The sequence below is a fragment of the Salmo salar genome, chromosome ssa01 (assembly GCF_905237065.1).
Source record: "Salmo salar chromosome ssa01, Ssal_v3.1, whole genome shotgun sequence".
Classification (NCBI taxonomy): Eukaryota; Metazoa; Chordata; class Actinopteri; order Salmoniformes; family Salmonidae; genus Salmo; species Salmo salar.
In genome coordinates, this window is record NC_059442.1 from 37,214,198 (window position 1) to 37,231,317 (window position 17,120).

The window sequence follows — 17,120 nt, forward strand, 5'->3', positions numbered from 1 at the left end:
TCTTATGCATTCTAAATAACCGCCCATTTGGAAAAGGAAAATGCAAGAAATATTTACTCTGAGCTGCGCTTCGATAGATTGGTCGTAGATGGAAGGCTGGGTTGCCCAGCAGAGATCTCTCTTGTCCTTTGAAGAATATGTCTTGTGGTGGAACGGTCACGTTGTAGTACCATCGTCGGGTGTTAGAACGGATAAGTTGTAGTACCCTGTCTTTCTGAAGAGATTGTCCGTCCTTTCCTAGCCCACGTTTACAGCTGCTGCTGCTAACTCGACGTCTAGGATGTATCACTTCTTTAGTGAATAAGAGTTCAAAGTTCCTACCAAGTTGCCATACTATAAGCTCATGCTATATTCTGGCTGGTATAGTCGAAATTCATCCTTCCAGCGTGTCGATCGTCACCTCCACGTTGAAATTTGCCCTTTTAAACGTATGGACATTAGTCCGGGAATGCAATGTTCATTTCGTTAGGTTGTAGTCGTTCAACCATTCGCAACCATAGTTCATGCTGAGGTTGACTTAGTTCTGTAGTTGATATTAGCCCTTTTTAAACGTATTGCAGCAGTCCTCACGTCATTGGGAACACAAGGTTGACTTTTCGTCAACGGGCTTTTGTAGTGGTGGAGAGAAGGGCGCGTTTCATAGTTTACAACCAATGTCTGTTCACATGGGCGGGGCCACTGAGTTGAGCATAGTTCACTTAGGAAAACAATTCTCTCATTTAGAAGCTAAAGTTACATTTAATCTTTCCACAAATAGTTTCATATTTAAACATTTAAATTGTACAACAATTCCATGTGAATCTGATAACTAGAATGTGTAGACTTTCCAAGATACAGTTTATGTCATCCTATTATCAGTAATAATGTCTCAGACGACAACTGATCTGACATCATATTCTTTAAGTACCAACGCATATTTTCAACTGGTTGGATTACCGAAATATGGTTCTGTTCCCCACCCTTTTGACGTTACCAGACTCTCTATGTTAACAAAGGGCTTTTCCAAGAGTCAAATCTGTAGAGTAGAGAGAGGAAAGGGGGAAATGTATTTATGGGGGTCATAAACCTCACCAACAGGGCAACGTCATGACACACCCTTGTTGTCTTGAAAGTGTGTCCACATCACATTGTATTTAATTCCTATCTGCTGGGATTCCTATTGTAGATGCATCTACTGCAAGGCCAGGACTGTGGCTGGGATGTGGAGAGTGTGGAGAATCTGATACGACGCCACGAGGAGACTGAACGCGAGGCTGGAGTCATACAGGAAAGAGGCAAGGTGAGAAGAAGCCACAACATGGCCTGATATACTGTAATGCGTTTTACAGTGAAACAGAAAAATATAGTTGAATTGAATCGAATATTTGAAGACCAACTAATTGCATCCTGGTCTTGTGTTGTTTTGCCAGGCACTGGAAAAGGACACCGCTGACCGCCTGAAAGCTCAGTCTGTGATGGCTGACAAACTGAGCAAAAAGCAGAAAGAGGTCAAAACCGGCCTTGTGAAGCTGGAGAAGGACGTTAAACTCAGGTGTGTTGCAAATAATAACTGAAATATCCTGAAAATATGTACTCTTTCCCAATGTGTTACACTACATGACCAAAAGTATGTGGACACCTGCTCGTCGAACATCTCATTCCAAAATCATGGGCATTAATATGGAGTTGGTTTCCCTTTTGCTGCTATAACAGCCTCCACTCTTCTGGGAAGGCTTTCCACTAGATGTTGGAACATTGCTGTGAGGACTTGCTTTCATTCAGCCACGAGCATTAGTGAGGTCGGGCACTGACATGGGAGATTAGGCCTGGCTCGCAGTTGGCGTTCCAATTCATCCCAAAGGTCTTCGATGAGGTTGAGGTCAGGGCTCTATGCAGGCCAATGAAGTTCTTCCACATTTATCTTACAAAGTTGTAAGCTCAGAATCGTCTAGAATGTCATTTTATGCTGTTGCATTAAGATTTTCCTTCACTGGAACCTAGCCTGAACCATGAAAAACAGCCCCAGACAATTGTTCCTCCTCCACCAAACTTTACATTTGGCACTATGCATTGGGGCAGGTAGCGTCCTCCTGGCATCTGCCAAACCCAGATTCGTCCGTGGGACTGTCAGATGGTGAAGCGTGATTCATCACTCCAGAGAACACGTTTCCATTGCTCCAGAGTCCAATGGAGGCGAGCTTTACACCACTCCAGTCGACGCTTGGCATCAACTTACAGTTGACCATGGCAGCTCTAGCAGGGCAGAAATTTCACGAACTGACTTGTTGGAACGGTGGCATCCTATGACGGTACCATGTTGAAAGTCAATGAGCTCTTCTATAAGGCCATTCTACTGCCAATGTTTGGCTATGGAGATTGCATGGCTGTGTGCCTTATTTTATATACCTGTCAGCATTGTTTGTGGCTGAAATAGCCAAATGCACTAATTTGAAAGGGTGTTACACATACTTTTGTGTATATATAGTGTACTTTGATCTTGCAAAAATGACACAATGGAATCATTATTCAAGTCATTATGACAGTATAGATGTGTGTGCTCTATTAGGACACCATCTATTTCCTCTTGTATTATTATGGGGTATGGGGAAGTGGCAGAGAGACTAACAGGAAGTGATGTTATAGGAAGGAGAGGCTACAGGAGGCTCACCAGCTGCAGCTTTTCAAGGCTAACCAGCGCCTCCTACTGGACTGGACCCTGAAGCAGAGCTCTGAGATGGGAGAGAAAGGCCTGCCCAAGAGCAAGAACGAGGCAGAGCGATTCATAGTAGAACATCAAGACTGGAAGGTGACGACTGATTATGATATTCAAGTTATCTTGGCTCTCTTTCTAGGTCTCCTTGCTGTTTATCTTTCTAGGTCTCACTACGAAAGGAGGTTTTCAACCTTGTGATGTTTTAAAAAATCCCCCAAAAATGTCAACCTCCCATAAGACCCATTTTAAATTGCAAATGTATGTTTCCGGAAGAGATTAAATGTGTTAATGTGTTCTAGACTGAGATTGATGCACGGGGGGAGCGTATCGACTCTGTGAGAGACTTTGGCCTGAGTCTGGTAAAGTCTGGACACAGCTCATCATCAGAGATCAGTAAGTCTTTGACCAAGCTGGAAGAGGCCAAGATGGGTCTGAGCCAGACCTGGCAGAACAGGAAGAAGACTCTGGATCAGGCTCTAGGCCTACAGGTAACCCTAACTTAGAGACATTTGTACAATTTATGTTGTGAATGCAGCTCATCGAACATTAGGCATGTTTTCCAGCTTATTTAATGCTTATTGGCAGTCAACGCACCTAATAATATAAGGGTAACATACATTTTAAAAAGTTACATATCTTGTTTTCATTTCAGATATTCTTTGGCTACATGGAGCAGAGTGAGAGCTGGTTGAGTAACAAGGAGGCCTTTCTAGCCAATGAAGACCTTGGGGTAGGAACTCAATGTATTTGCTCATGAATTATGTGTGAAGAATTTATGTAGGCCTTTTAAAGGACTTATGAAGGCTGCATCAGATGTGTTGTTTAAATTGTGACATTGATTGATTATTGCAGAGTTCTCTATCTGATGTGGAGACCCTCCAGAGAAAGCAAGCCCTGTTTGAGAACACTCTGGATGCTCAGATGGAGCAGGTGGAAGGAGTGGAGCGGTTCGCCCAACAGCTGATCCAGCAGAAACACTTTGACTCTGACAATATCAAGTGCAAGAGCAAGTCTGTGCTGCTCAGGTAGAAGCCAACAATGAACTATGAGCCAAATATTTCCCTGTTTTCAAAGACTGCCGATATACAAAGATATTGTTTGGTGTATGAAATGATTTCTTCTGCCTTTTTTTATACCTGACTCAAAAACTATGCCTCTCTCCAGAAAAGGAAAACTGTTGGAAATGAGTAAGGTTCGCCGGAAGGCTCTGGAAGAATCTCTACAACTCCAGAAGTTCCTGGGTAGCAGCTATGAGGTATGAGAACTTGGGTCTGCTTGATGAGCCCGCTTTAACCAACTCAATGTTAGTGTGGGTCTATGAGTTTGGTATGCAAGACTAAAACATAAGTATACCCCTGAGTCAATACTTTGTAGAAGCACCTTTGGCGCCGATTACAGCTTTGAGTCGTCTTGGGTATTTCTCTATCAGCTTTGCACTTCTGGATTTGGGGATTTTCTCGCATTCTTCCCTGCAGATTTTCTCAAATTCTGTTAAATTAGATGGGGAGTGGCAGTGAACAGCAATCTTCAAGTCTTTCCACAGATTTTCAGTGGGATTCAAGTCTGGGCTTTGGCTGGGCCACTCAAGGATTTTCACATTCTCGTTCTGAAGCCATCCCGGTGTTGCTTTGGCTGTAAGCTTGGGGTCATTGTCCTGTTGGAACGTTAATCTTTGTCCCAGTCTAAGGTTGTTTGCACTCTGAAGTAGGTTCTCATCAAGGATTTGCCTGTATTTGCCTCCTTTCATTATTCCCTCTATTCTTTCAAGTCTCTCAGTCCCTGCCGCTGAAAAGCATCCCAATAGCATGATGTTCCCACCACCATGCTTTACGGTAGGGATGGTGTTAAATGGGTGATGAGCTGTGCCTGGTTCTCCAGACATAGCGCTTTGCATTCAGGCCAAAACTTTTTGTCTCGTCAGACCACTAAACCTTTTGCCTTATCATCTCAGTCTTTCACATGTCTTTTTCCAAACTCCAGGCGGGCTGTCGTGCCTTTTTCTCAGGAGTGGCTTCTGTCTGGCCACTCTCATAAAGTCCAGATTGGTGAAGTGCTGTAGAGACTGTTGTCTTTCTGGCAGTTTCTCCCATCTCAGCCAAGGAACTCTGTAGTTCTGTCAGTGTTCATTGGGTTCTTGATCATCTCCTTGACCAAGGTCTTTCTTGCCCGGTTGCTCAGTTTGGTCGGACGACCAGCTCTAGGCAGAGTCTGGGTAGTTCAATATTTTTTCCATTTCCCAATGATGAAGACCAGTGTGGTCTTGGAAACTTTAAACACTCTAGAAATTGTTTTATACCCTTCCCCAGATATATGCCTCATCACAATTCTATCTCGGAGATCTACTGACAGGTCATTGGACTTCATAGTATATTTTCAGCTCTGACATGTTCTGTCAACTGTGGGACCTTATATAGACAGGTGTGTGTTTTTCTAAATCATGTCCAAACAGTTGAATTGGCCACAGGTGGACTCCAATCAAGTTGTAGTGACATCTCAAGGATTATCAAAGAAAATTGGATGCTTCCTGAGCTTAATTTGGAGGTTCATAGCATTAGGGTGTGTGAATACTTATGTAAATTCGATATTTCTGTTTCATTTTCACTTTGTCATTATGGGGTATTGTGTGTAGATGGGTGAGAACTAATCTATCTAATCAATTTTGAATTTAGGCTGTAACACAAAATGTGGTTATAAGTCAAGGGGTATGAATGCTTTCTGAAGGCACTGTAAGTAATGTGTGATAACTGAAACCTGCAGGTGTGCTCGTGGCTCAATGAGAGGAATGCAGTGGCCCTGGATGAAAGCTGGAGAGACCCCATCAACCTCCAGGCCAAACTACTGAAACACCAGAGCTTTGAGGCTGAGATCTTAGCAAACCGTAACCGAGTTGACACTCTTACTAAGGTATGTGTGATTCTGAAGAAGTGCTTTCACTGCACATTAATCACAGAGTAGTATCTCAGTACTTGCCTATGGCTTATGACAGCTCAATACACCTTAAGATAGAATAACATAGCTCTCGAACCTTCATAGAATCTGCAAGGTCCTCTGTTCTGAGACCAGTGTCTCGGCAGATGTTATCCACAGTACAGTTAGTTAGCAGTGACTGGTCTAGGCAAGTGTTATTGAGTCAATGTTCACCCACAGGAGGGGGAGAGAATGATAGCAGCGGGTCACTCCACTCCTGGGAAGATCAAACCGTGGCTGAAGGACCTTAACCATGGCTGGGACCAGCTCCTCAACAACTGTAAAGAGAAGAAATCTCGTCTGCAGCAGGCCTACCAGGTATTTGCACCTCACAGATGTATTGTACTCATCTTTGATGATAGATACAGTAGATGATACTGTGAAAAAGAGAATGTAACTTTTATGGATGAAAACTAAAAATCTAATTTTATTGGTCGCCTACACATACAAAAGTATGTGGATTCGGCTATTTCGGCCACACCTGCCGTTGCTGACAGGTGTATAAAATCGAGCACACAGCCATGCAATCTCCATAGGGAAACATTGGCAATAGAATGGCCTTACTGAAGAGCTCAGTGAATTTTAACGTGGCACCGTCATAGGATGCCACCTTTCCAACAAGTCAGTTCGTGAAAGTTCTGCGCTGCTAGAGCTGCCCCTGTCAAGTGTAAGTCCTGTTATTGTGAAGTGGAAATGTCTAGGAGCAACAACCCCTCAGCTTGTGGTAGGCTACAAGAGCTCACAAAACGGGACCGCTGAACGAGACCACTGAGTGCTGAAGCATGTAACGCGTAAAGATCGTCTGTCCTCGGGTTGCAACACTGCCTCTGCAAGCATTGTCAGCACAGTAACTGTTTGTCGGGAGCTTCGTGAAATGGGTTTCCATGGCCGAGCAGCCCCGCACAAGCCTAAGATCACCATGCGCAATGCCAAGCGTTGGCTGGAGTGGTGTAAAGTTTGCCGCCATTGGACTCTGGAGCAGTGGACACACATTCGCTGGAGTGATGAATCGCGCTTCACCGTCTGGCAATCCGACGGATGAATCTGGGTTTGGCGGATGCCAGGTGAACGCTACCAACTGCGAGCCAGGCCTAATCGCCCAACATCAGTGCCCGACCTCACTAATGCTCTTGTGGCTGAATGGAAGCAAGTCCCTGCAGCAATGTTCCTGCAGCAATGTTCTAACATTTAGTGGAAAGCCTTCCCAGAAAAGTGGAGTTTGTTATAGCAGCAAAGGGGGGACCAACTCCATTTAATGTCCATGATTTTGGACTGAGATGTTCGACGAGCAAGTGTCCACCTACTTTTTGTCATGTAGTGTATTTGCAGAGACAACATCCCCTCCAGGTAAAATAATAAAGTAATAAAGTGTTCTGCTTTAAAGGCCCAATGCAGCAGTTTTTATCTCAATATCAAATCCTTTCTGGGCAACAATTAAATACCTTTATAGTTTTCCATTAAAATGGTTGAAAAGAAACAAAAATAGCTTTTTAACGAAAACATTTCTCAAACAAGAATTTAGCTAGGACTGTCTGGGAGTGGTCTGAGTTAGACTCTCTTTGTTATTGGTCTATATTAACTTATATCGGCTGCTGATGTCACGCGGCAAGCCAAAATGATATAAAACACAGGAAAAAACACATTTTGACTGCTCTTGGTCTTTAAGTAAAGTGTTAAGCTATAAATCTTCTATGAATTTGTTCTTTTCTACCACCAGGCTTTACAGTTCCAACGTTCTCTGGACGACATCGAGGAGTGGCTTGGGTCCGTAGAAGTTGAAGTAACCAACGAGGACTGTGGCACTGACCTCCCATCAGTCAGCAGGCTGCTGAAGGCTCTACAGGACCTGGAGGAGGTAGTGGATGGCTATCTGGAGAGGGTCCAGGGCCTGGTGGATACAGCCAAGGACTTCAGCTCCAAGGGCAACTTCCTGGCCCGGGAGATCCAGCAACGAGTAGGCCAAACTGTCAATAGGTAAGTTGTTGTTTTTTGTCAAAGATATATAAATAATACTGGCAAAGCATATTTTGTCTTTGATTCTCCCCAACTACATTTAAATATTAGTCAGAGTACGAGACATTAAAAGAGGTTAACAAAACACACGTTTATTACTATGTAATAGAGCACACACACACCAATACTGCATGGCTATGAGACTGCGCTTGTGAAAGGAATTGTAAGGGTTTTGCACTGTAGTAAGTTTTGGGACTTTTTTTTTCATGGTCCTTCGAGACGGATTTTAACCAACTTTCGTTATTGTAGATATAACAGTCTGGCTGAGCCATTGCAGAACCGACGGGAGACCTTAGAATCCTGGCAGCTGTTGTTCCAGTTCTACCGTGACATGGAGGATGAGCTGGTCTGGGTCCAGGACAAACTGCCCTCTGCCTCCGCCAAAGACTGGGGAACCTCCCTACAGAGTACTCAGTCTATGGTCAAAAAACATCAGGTCAGAGACAGGGATGGTCAATGTTCCAGTTTGCATTTAAGATACTAACAACAACGTTGGGCTTGGGTTTCTGTCAAGAACTTTGTGAGAAATGTATTTGTAAAAAGTGTTATGCATGTAAGATTTGATTGGTTGATTGATTGAACCTGTGTGTGTGTGTGTGTGTGTGTGTGTGTGTGTGTGTGTGTGTGTGTGTGTGTGTGTGTGTGTGTGTGTGTGTGTGTGTGTGTGTGTGTGTGTGCAGGCTGTGGTGCAAGAGATAGCGAGCCGTACCCCTCTGGTGCAGGCTGTCCAGAACGCAGGGCAGAACCTGGTGAGGGGCAGACACTTTGCCTCGCATGAGATCAGCGAGAAGCTGGCTGAGCTCAAGAAGATTTTTGAGAGCCTGAGGAGAGAGTCAGAAAACAAGGGCCGACTGCTACAGGAGGCTCTGAAGATACAGACCTTCCTCTCTGAGGTAGATAACTGTGACCACTGACTATACTCTCTATATACATTCTCTTTGGACACAAACACAGGTTCCACAATCCACAAAAACTCCCAATACATCTTTCTACCCAACTTTCTACAGTGTGGGACTCTTATGTGCCACACAGATATGATGAAGAACCTTTTATAAGCTTCCGTTTCTCTTTAGGTTTCAGAACTAGAACTGTGGATGGATGAGCAGAGACCGATGTTAGAGTCCAAAGATTTTGGGAAGAGTGAGGAGGCTACCGAGGTCCTCCTGAGGAAGCTGGACTCTGTAGACCTGGACATGGAGAACCAGCGGCTGAAAGTAGAGTCTCTTCAGGAGACTGGCGCTAAACTGGAGCACTGTGGCCACCCCAACAGGTACAGTATACAAACCTTACAGTATGTACATTATTCACTTTATCTGTTATCATTGTCATGAATTAACATATGTGGTCTCACAGATATATTCTATATTCACATATTTAACTACATTCACATATTTGAAATATGTCCATTTAGTGATTTCTAAATCCATTTAGTTTATTTCTTTGTTTGTCTCTCATTCCAAATGTTGTAAGCCCATTGACATGATGCCATTTCTCTCATACCACATCAGCCATTTAGTGAGTAAGAGTCTTCCAGACGTGCTGGATGAGTATGAGAGTCTGCTGCGTGTCTCTGGCTCGCGACGGGCAGCTCTGGAGGACCAGCTGAACCTTTATGTGTTTGAGAGAGAGGCCCGGGAGCTGCAGAACTGGCTGTGCTCCCGCAAGACCCTGGCTGAGTCAGAAGACTTTGGACAAGACCTGGAGGACGTGGAGGTATAGATGCAGAGTGGACTATTCCATTGGTTCCATTATACAGAGCAAATTAGGTGCAGCTCAAGTGTTTACAATTTTTGACCCATGTCTTGGGGGATGGGAATAGTGCCAGTATGGATAAGCCAAGTACTGGCCAGTTTGTATCAGGTGTTGGGTGTATGCATCGTTTATATATTGCTGTAGCGAAAAACAATCTTTGTGAGATTACAGTGTTGTTAAAGTACTGTAATCAGACAAGTAATGATCGATATCGAATGCATTTTAGTTTAGAGGCAGGCCACGCTTTTCTTAATGAAGTGACTTTCTTCCAGATGTTGCAGAAGAAGTTTGAAGACTTTGTGGCTGAGGTGAACACGCTGGGCCAGAGTAAACTCAGCACTGTTCAACAACTACGACAGGAGGTGAAGTCTGCTGAAGGCCCGAGACGAGAGGCAGCGCTGCACAAATTATGGGACGACCTCAACCAGAATGTGAAGATTAGAGCGGAGGTAAAATTCTAAGTCCAGTTCTTCTATCAATAATAGAATAATAGAATAGAATATAAGTCACTACTTAAGTGGGACATTAAACGGTAGGGAAGAAAGGCAACATCTGCTCATAATTCTATACTGGCCCTATTTTTTTTCCCAGCTCCTGTACCAAGCTTGATGTGCGTTAAGCACTCACCTTCTGAGTATTATTTATATATTACTGTGGGTAATTGACCTGAGCCTTGGTGATTTATCAGCCATTTTGTGTGACAGAACCTGAAGTCTGCCCGAGAGGTGCACCAGTTTGACCATGACGTGGACGAGCTGAAGGGTTGGATGAGTGAGAAGGAGGTGGTGTTGGACTCTGACGACCACGATCATGATCTACTCAGTATCCAGGCACTCATCAGACAACATGAAGGACTGGAGGTACAGTACACAACCAAAGTTTATTTAACATGTTTGACTGAGATGGTAGCAGAGCAGTTTCATTGTGGCAGACTCCAAAGATTCACCATTTCATTAGCCATTCAAGACCTGATGACTTGCTTTAGCTCCCTAAATGAATGCCTTTACCTCGGTGGGCTAACAGCCGGTTACACTAACTCACCCATCAAATAACTGTTTGTTTCCAGAGAGACTTGGCGGTCATCGAGGGAGAGGTGTCTCGGACCAAAGAGGAGGGGCGGGGCTTAACCAGGAAGTACCCCCAGGTGCAGGCCAGTCTGGGTGAGAGACTACAGGAAGTGGAGGCTAGCTGGGCTAGTCTGCATGCCAAGGCCATCCAACGCAGGAAGAGACTGGGGCAGGCTGAGGCTATGCAGAGATACCTCACAGAGTGGACAGAACTCATGTAGGTCTACTTATTTTGATTTCATGTAATTAGGTTTGATAAGATAAGACCCAAGATGAGACCCAATTCTATAATGTCACATTTATGATGTGCTTATAGATGTGTAATGTATGCTTTATGAACGCATAATTATTGAGGTGTGAACTGGATCTAATTTGAACATTTTTAAAGTAAATGGAAGTGCTATTATGTTTTCAATCATGAGGTTATTTTATTTTTCCCTGTGTTGCCCAGGGCATGGCTGAAAGAGACCCTGTCCCTGGTGAGAGGGGAGGGGTCAGGAGGGGAGGGTGCTGACCTGGAGCAGCTAATCAAAAGACACGAAGAGTACCATGTTCAGATTGACAAGCAGCTCAACAAATCACAGGCTGTGAAAGATGAGGGCAGATACCTCGTGGAGGAAGGCAACTTCATGTGCCAAGAGGTAATAGCACAGTGTTTAACAATTTAGACATGATGTCAAAGAAACCTAAACATCAATGTAATGGCAAGATCCGGAAATGTTACGTTTCTCTTTTGCTATTGAATTTTCTGCATTATTTTAAGCATTATTGTCCTTGTTTCTATGAATATGTCTTGTGTCACAATGTTAAATATTGTTATAGGAACATTTAATAAAGCTATCTATTGCTGCCAAATTGCAGTTGGAGGAGCGTCTTCTGGAGCTGCAGGAGCTGGAGACGCGGGTGCAAGAGGTCTGGGAGGAGAGGAGGGTGTTGTACCAGGAGGAACTGGAGATCCTACATCTACAGAGGGAGTTGGAGCAGGCAGAGCACTGGCTCAGTACCTACGAAGCTACTCTGAGGGTAGAGGAGTACGGGGTGAGTCTTTTAACTGGTGGACAGCCCGTTTAAAAGCCTAGGTGTTAACATAGGATTGTGGCACAGGAGACCAGGGTTTGAACCTTGTCACTTATATAAGTCATCATGCTTTCTGACAATAGTATGAAATAGTGAATATTATCTTCAATTCAAGATTTTTGATGATACTGGTCATTGGTTTTAGTGCTATGTATTTTCCTTTTCGACCCACTAAGTGAACGTTGGTTAAGCCTGGTTAAGATGCTCAGTGATGTCTCCTTTCCCAGGACTCTGTGTCAGACGTTCTGGAGTTGATGAAGAAACAGGAGGACTTGGAGGCTATGATTCAAGCCCAGAGTGACAGGTTTAGCACCTTACAGAAGAAGAAAACACAGGTGAGTGAAAGATGAGAGGACGCTATTCACCTTTCCTGACAACTGATGTTATGGCTGTTGAATTTTGGCTAACTCCATTAAACCATACAACTCCTTTTGGTTTTCTTTGAACAATGACAACCCAAAAGATGGCTTTGGCATGGATACAGTAGATTACTCTCACATGTAGTTTTATTATATCTTTTTTAGAGAGAGCAGAGATTACAAAGCCTCCATGGTGATGATGGAGACAATTCCAGGAAGAAGCTTTCCAGGGTGACCTCCCTGAAGAGGAAACCGTCTGACCCGAAGACCCCCCGACCCACTGGCCCTAAACCCCTAAAACCCACAGACCGGGTCCGCAGAACCAGCACCAGCAAAACACCTGATCCAGATTCATCGCCCTCCATCTCCAGTAGCCCCCCTCCCAGCCCCGCCCCTAGGGCCCTGACCACCCAGAACCCTGCCTCTGTGGCCCCCTCTAGATCCCCACGCTTCGCCCCTCCAGTCAACCCTCCTCCATCCCCTCCATCCTCTCCCACTACAGAGAGCAGTAGCCACTCCTGCTACAGACCCCATAGATTGTCAGTGAAGGAAGAAGAGTTGCCTCCCACAGATAGACCATCTATCGCCCCCAAGCCAAGGCTCTCCCTCATAGAGAAGTTAGCTAGGCATGAGGAGCTGGCCCCAGAAACACCTGTGTCGGCCCCAGCCCCAACCTCACCTGAGCCAGCCTCACATGCATCTCCCCTACCCTCACCTGAATCTGCACCTGTCCTCTCTGAAAATCCTGAGCAGCCAGATAATGAACCCACCACACCCCCTAAACTCCCTCCCCTCTCCGGAGATGTCCCTCCCTCCTCCAGAGACCTGCCCCCTTCCCCTCTACTGCTACACCACAGGAAACTAGAGGACCTACCAGAGGAGATGGCTACGCTGTCAGACTCAACATCTGATGTGAGATCAGATCACTAACTAACTAATTAACAAACTACACTCTGAGTCTGAGTGGATACCACATGTTTGTATACGTTTTACACTACGTCTACTGTTTTCCATCTTGAGAACTGTGTTGTTTACATCTGTGCAGGTCAGTGGTCAAGTGCCTGCCAGAATGGATGGGATGTTGGAGATCAAGGTGAAACAAAGCGGAAACAAAGTAAGACCCTGTTTTACTTTCTCAATGTGGAGGACCGAAACATTCTGACCTAAAACAATTGTTGATGCTAGGTCATCTCCAGTGTTTTTTTTTAATGATCAAATCATTCATGATTTACAGTTAGATAAAGCAGTAAAACTGTGAAACTGTATTGGTTTTCAGGGTTTGGAGAACTGGGATGCTGTCTATGCATTACTGGAGAGGGAGACACTCAATCTTTTCAAAGACAGAGACGCAGCTACAGAGGTACTGCTTATTCATCAAGTCTACAGAAAAAGTTCAAGTTAAATTCACAGGTGCTTTTAGAGAGAACAATGACTTTTGAACGTACAGTATGTCACTGCTTTTTTTTTTACAGAGGTCTTCCCTATGGCCCCCCATCAATATGGTTGGAGCAGTGTGTAAGGAAAACCCATACTATAGGAGAAAGGACCATACCTTCAAACTAACGTGAGCCTTTCACATTACTGACAGAGAATCCATGCTTAAAGTGGAAAAATCAAGCTATTTCTAAGTACTGTATAAAACATGCCATGTTAGAAGTTTGATGACTTGTAATAAAGTATACAAAGACTGCTCCTCTGACTAAATGTATGTGACCGTCTGTTCTGCTGTCTGTGTATGTCCTTTAGTCTGGATGATGGAAGTCAGTACCTGTTCGCTGCCTTTAGCCGAGAGCAGCAGCTCAAATGGGTAGAGGAACTTCAGAACTGCACCAAGTCTAGAAGCTCCTCTGATTCTGAGGATTCTGGGTAAGACAACTATCAAACAGAAGGGCCATTTCTTAAAACGTTGTTATTATAAATTAATAACACATCTTTTACCAGTGCCTTTACCGAATAGTTTGCCAAATAAACAATTTATTTGAATCCTGGTGTTTTTGAGTGATGTTCTCATTATAAAATTGAGTAAATATAGTGTCTTGCTTTTTGAAAAATTTGCCAATTCCCATTTCTTTCAGGAACTCCTCAAAGGACACAGTAGATCACCAGTACTCCAAACAGGTCAACATCAATGATGCTTCTGAGAACAAAGGGTTTCTCAGAGTTGGCTCCAGTGAAAGTGTTGGTTCCAGAGTTGGCTCCAGAGAAAGTGTGGTTTCCAATGAAAGTTTTGAGAGCGATATAGGGCCACCACCAAAGCCCCCCCATACCTATTACAACAAGCACCGCTACCCTACAGGAGGGGGGACCAAAGATGAAGGTGAGACTACACATGCATTAGTTTCCCACAACTTGAAATATTACAATAACAACCATTTTGAAACTGAAATAAATTCCAGGTGAGACTGCATAACCAACACAATGGTTACAAACAACCATTTTTGTACAGAAAGAAATTAAATTCTTCACAATTTTTGGGGGGGAATGTTAACATTGTAATATTATTAATAAATCCTTATAAAAAAAAAAACTCTGAAATACTTTGATGCCTCATAACATAATGTGCGGTCTTGTTCCAGGGACTGTAATAACTCAGAGCCTGAGTTCCTTACAGAGGAGCCAGCCCCCCACCGCCCAACCTCCTCTACCTCCACAAAGCCTCGATGACCCTGAGACCAAAGACAAACCCAAGAACAAGAGTGTCTTCAAGAAGCTCTTCAGAAAGTGATTTGGGATATTTCCTGTGTTATTAGAATAGAGTCATCTTACCAATTTATATCTTAATATTACCTTTACAATGGTCAAATCAAATGCCACAATCTTTCTGTTGTTAACCATTAGCATTGGTTTATGATATGTTAGCAACAATTTATATGTTAATTTTCTCCTTGTGTTGATCTACTCAAGATGGCTGCATGCTCATGAGATTTTATACCAGTGCCTATATAAAAAGCGAATTTATTTATTCAATAGAAATAAGTACATTCAGTTGGCCTATTTAATTTTACACATTTCAAACCACAATCATTTTCGAATCACCACATTTGGTAATTGAACTAATATATCTTCTGTAGAAAACGTATAAATAGATCATCCTTACCATGCTCAAACGAAGTTTCACGTTAATTATGCATTATGTCAATGACAGATTTGCCGATATTAGAATTATACTTGTGTATTTTAAGTAAATATGTCACCGATATTTAATTGTATGGATTATAGGCTGCCAATCTTGTTTTGAAAATGTGAGAATATTTTTAACTGCACATTGGGTGAGAAGGAAATACATGATATGAAGTGTATTCTTATCTTTAAATATTTTAGTCTAACGAAATAAGAGGACATTTTTCAAAGTTAGTATAATTTTTGCAATTCATTTTCATGCCATAATTTAATGACCTTGTGATTTGGATGGGTGTACTTTTACCACTTTTACGTTATACATTTTGCAAAAGTCATTCGTATTTTAATTATTTTCGGTTTAGACTGCAACTAAGAATCAACAAAATGACATATTTCAGATTGAGAATGTGTTAGTATAATAAAAGCCTGCATTCAGATAAAATTAGGGGACCGTTTTTGTCATCCGATATTCCACATGTATTACGCTTTTTTGTGTAGGCCAGTAGCCAAAATACCTTCACTTTTGATCGTCTGATTAAACGGTTATGTATGTTTTGCGGATTCTGTAAAAATACATGTCTTTGTTGGAAATGTTCAATTTCGCTGGAATTGAGAAATGCGTAAAGAATTGGACTACAACATACAAACCTACAATAAGTGTCAGCAAAGTACATGCCACAAATGAATGATCATTCAGCATTTTCGATCCTAGGCCTTCCGGACTATGCCGGATATTCCTTCTTGAATCAGCAACATTTGCTACCGCTTGATGGCGTCAGAGACAATAAAGCAACAAGACAGTCTATTCCTCAAGTCTATTCCTTGCAGTTCAAAAGTTAATTCGAGATGTTGCCTTTGATTTAACATCTTGAGCTTTGTCTATTTGTGATTGTTGCATTTAACTTGTTAAACAATTTGGGTAATGTGCCATGATATTTCAGGTCATGCGTTTGATTACTCATTTGGTGTCATTAGGCTAGACGTGTGGGTAGAATAAAAATCATAAAGGGATTTCATATGTGGGCTCTTTTATTGCCTCAAACACAATGATTGTAATGTATAGAGGTTATGGGCAAGATCATTTATTTCTGGATCATTTCTGTGCGGTGGTTAGTATTTATAGTAGGTTTATTTATTACATTTACATTAGTTTGAGGTTTTCCAGAAGGCCTAATTAAAGGACATCGTGTTTTGAACTCGATAGCCTTGCGTTTGAATTGTAATTGAAAAGAAAACGAAAAAAAACAGCCCAATTATATAGTAATAATAACACATTTTACATTTTCAACAATTCAAGGCATAAGAAGGCTTATACATAGATTCTTTAGAAATCATTCATAAGCAAATGTCATGCTCTACCATGTAACAGGGTGGAAAATGGCTTATTTGTCAAAGCACCAGATGTAGCCTTACAAATTCTATTGAATATTAACGGAATATATGTGCCTGTATTTCCTCTTCTACAAAATCACATCATTCGGCTTGCTTGCAAAAATATTTCATTGTAAACTATGTTGGTAACCCCAAGCCAATAGAATTGTCTTCATTCGATAGGTTATTTGATCAGAAGCCAGTCCCTAGTTGTTATTCGGATCACGCGCCTCCCAAAGCAGCTGCAGCTGATTTAATGAATCACCACACAGCTCAAAAATGTAACAATGTTGTTCTCGGCCAGTAAAATCAGTCAAATAAATCGGAAATACATTATTCTTGAGAAACTAATTTTAAAACTCCAAATAAACGGCTATTTCCCAAAATGACAAGATTGTAAAAGGGACACGTCTCTTGTCCTCAGTTTAGTTTTGTTTCTAATTAATTCAATAGACCTATACACGATAGTAAATTAAAACCTGTTGTGTATTAAAATTGGCTATATATTTACCGTTACTTCTCATCTTTAAGATTTGTTGCAGGATAAAACTATATGCCACACACACATACCCAATTTAAGCCTGGTTAAATTAGGCTCCCACTCCTTGATTAACCAATACGTTCATAAAATAGCCGACTGTACATTTAGGGAAAACGAAAAGCAAATAGTCTCTATTCACCTTTTGAAGTATTGTTCAAATA

The 17,120-nt window shown here is 42.5% G+C and overlaps 1 protein-coding gene across 4 annotated transcripts in view; it reads left to right on the plus strand.

The window, feature by feature from the left end:
• Positions 1 to 16,058, plus strand: part of sptbn5 (spectrin, beta, non-erythrocytic 5) — a 63,125-nt gene extending 47,067 nt beyond the window's left edge. For all 4 annotated transcript variants that reach the window (XM_014192723.2, XM_045717484.1, XM_014192740.2 and 1 more), the window contains 27 exons: positions 1,166 to 1,279; positions 1,410 to 1,531; positions 2,623 to 2,785; positions 2,992 to 3,180; positions 3,345 to 3,422; positions 3,545 to 3,717; positions 3,857 to 3,947; positions 5,450 to 5,596; positions 5,840 to 5,977; positions 7,377 to 7,633; positions 7,922 to 8,108; positions 8,353 to 8,565; positions 8,746 to 8,942; positions 9,181 to 9,385; positions 9,697 to 9,873; positions 10,129 to 10,284; positions 10,491 to 10,708; positions 10,943 to 11,132; positions 11,353 to 11,529; positions 11,796 to 11,903; positions 12,093 to 12,839; positions 12,973 to 13,041; positions 13,204 to 13,287; positions 13,400 to 13,491; positions 13,674 to 13,793; positions 14,003 to 14,244; positions 14,504 to 16,058. In XM_014192723.2, the coding sequence (XP_014048198.2) occupies positions 1,166 to 1,279; positions 1,410 to 1,531; positions 2,623 to 2,785; positions 2,992 to 3,180; positions 3,345 to 3,422; positions 3,545 to 3,717; positions 3,857 to 3,947; positions 5,450 to 5,596; positions 5,840 to 5,977; positions 7,377 to 7,633; positions 7,922 to 8,108; positions 8,353 to 8,565; positions 8,746 to 8,942; positions 9,181 to 9,385; positions 9,697 to 9,873; positions 10,129 to 10,284; positions 10,491 to 10,708; positions 10,943 to 11,132; positions 11,353 to 11,529; positions 11,796 to 11,903; positions 12,093 to 12,839; positions 12,973 to 13,041; positions 13,204 to 13,287; positions 13,400 to 13,491; positions 13,674 to 13,793; positions 14,003 to 14,244; positions 14,504 to 14,652 (4,803 nt within the window). In that variant the 3' untranslated portion in view covers positions 14,653 to 16,058. The remainder of the gene's footprint in view (positions 1 to 1,165; positions 1,280 to 1,409; positions 1,532 to 2,622; positions 2,786 to 2,991; positions 3,181 to 3,344; positions 3,423 to 3,544; positions 3,718 to 3,856; positions 3,948 to 5,449; positions 5,597 to 5,839; positions 5,978 to 7,376; positions 7,634 to 7,921; positions 8,109 to 8,352; positions 8,566 to 8,745; positions 8,943 to 9,180; positions 9,386 to 9,696; positions 9,874 to 10,128; positions 10,285 to 10,490; positions 10,709 to 10,942; positions 11,133 to 11,352; positions 11,530 to 11,795; positions 11,904 to 12,092; positions 12,840 to 12,972; positions 13,042 to 13,203; positions 13,288 to 13,399; positions 13,492 to 13,673; positions 13,794 to 14,002; positions 14,245 to 14,503) is intronic.
• Positions 16,059 to 17,120: the final 1,062 nt, after the last annotated feature.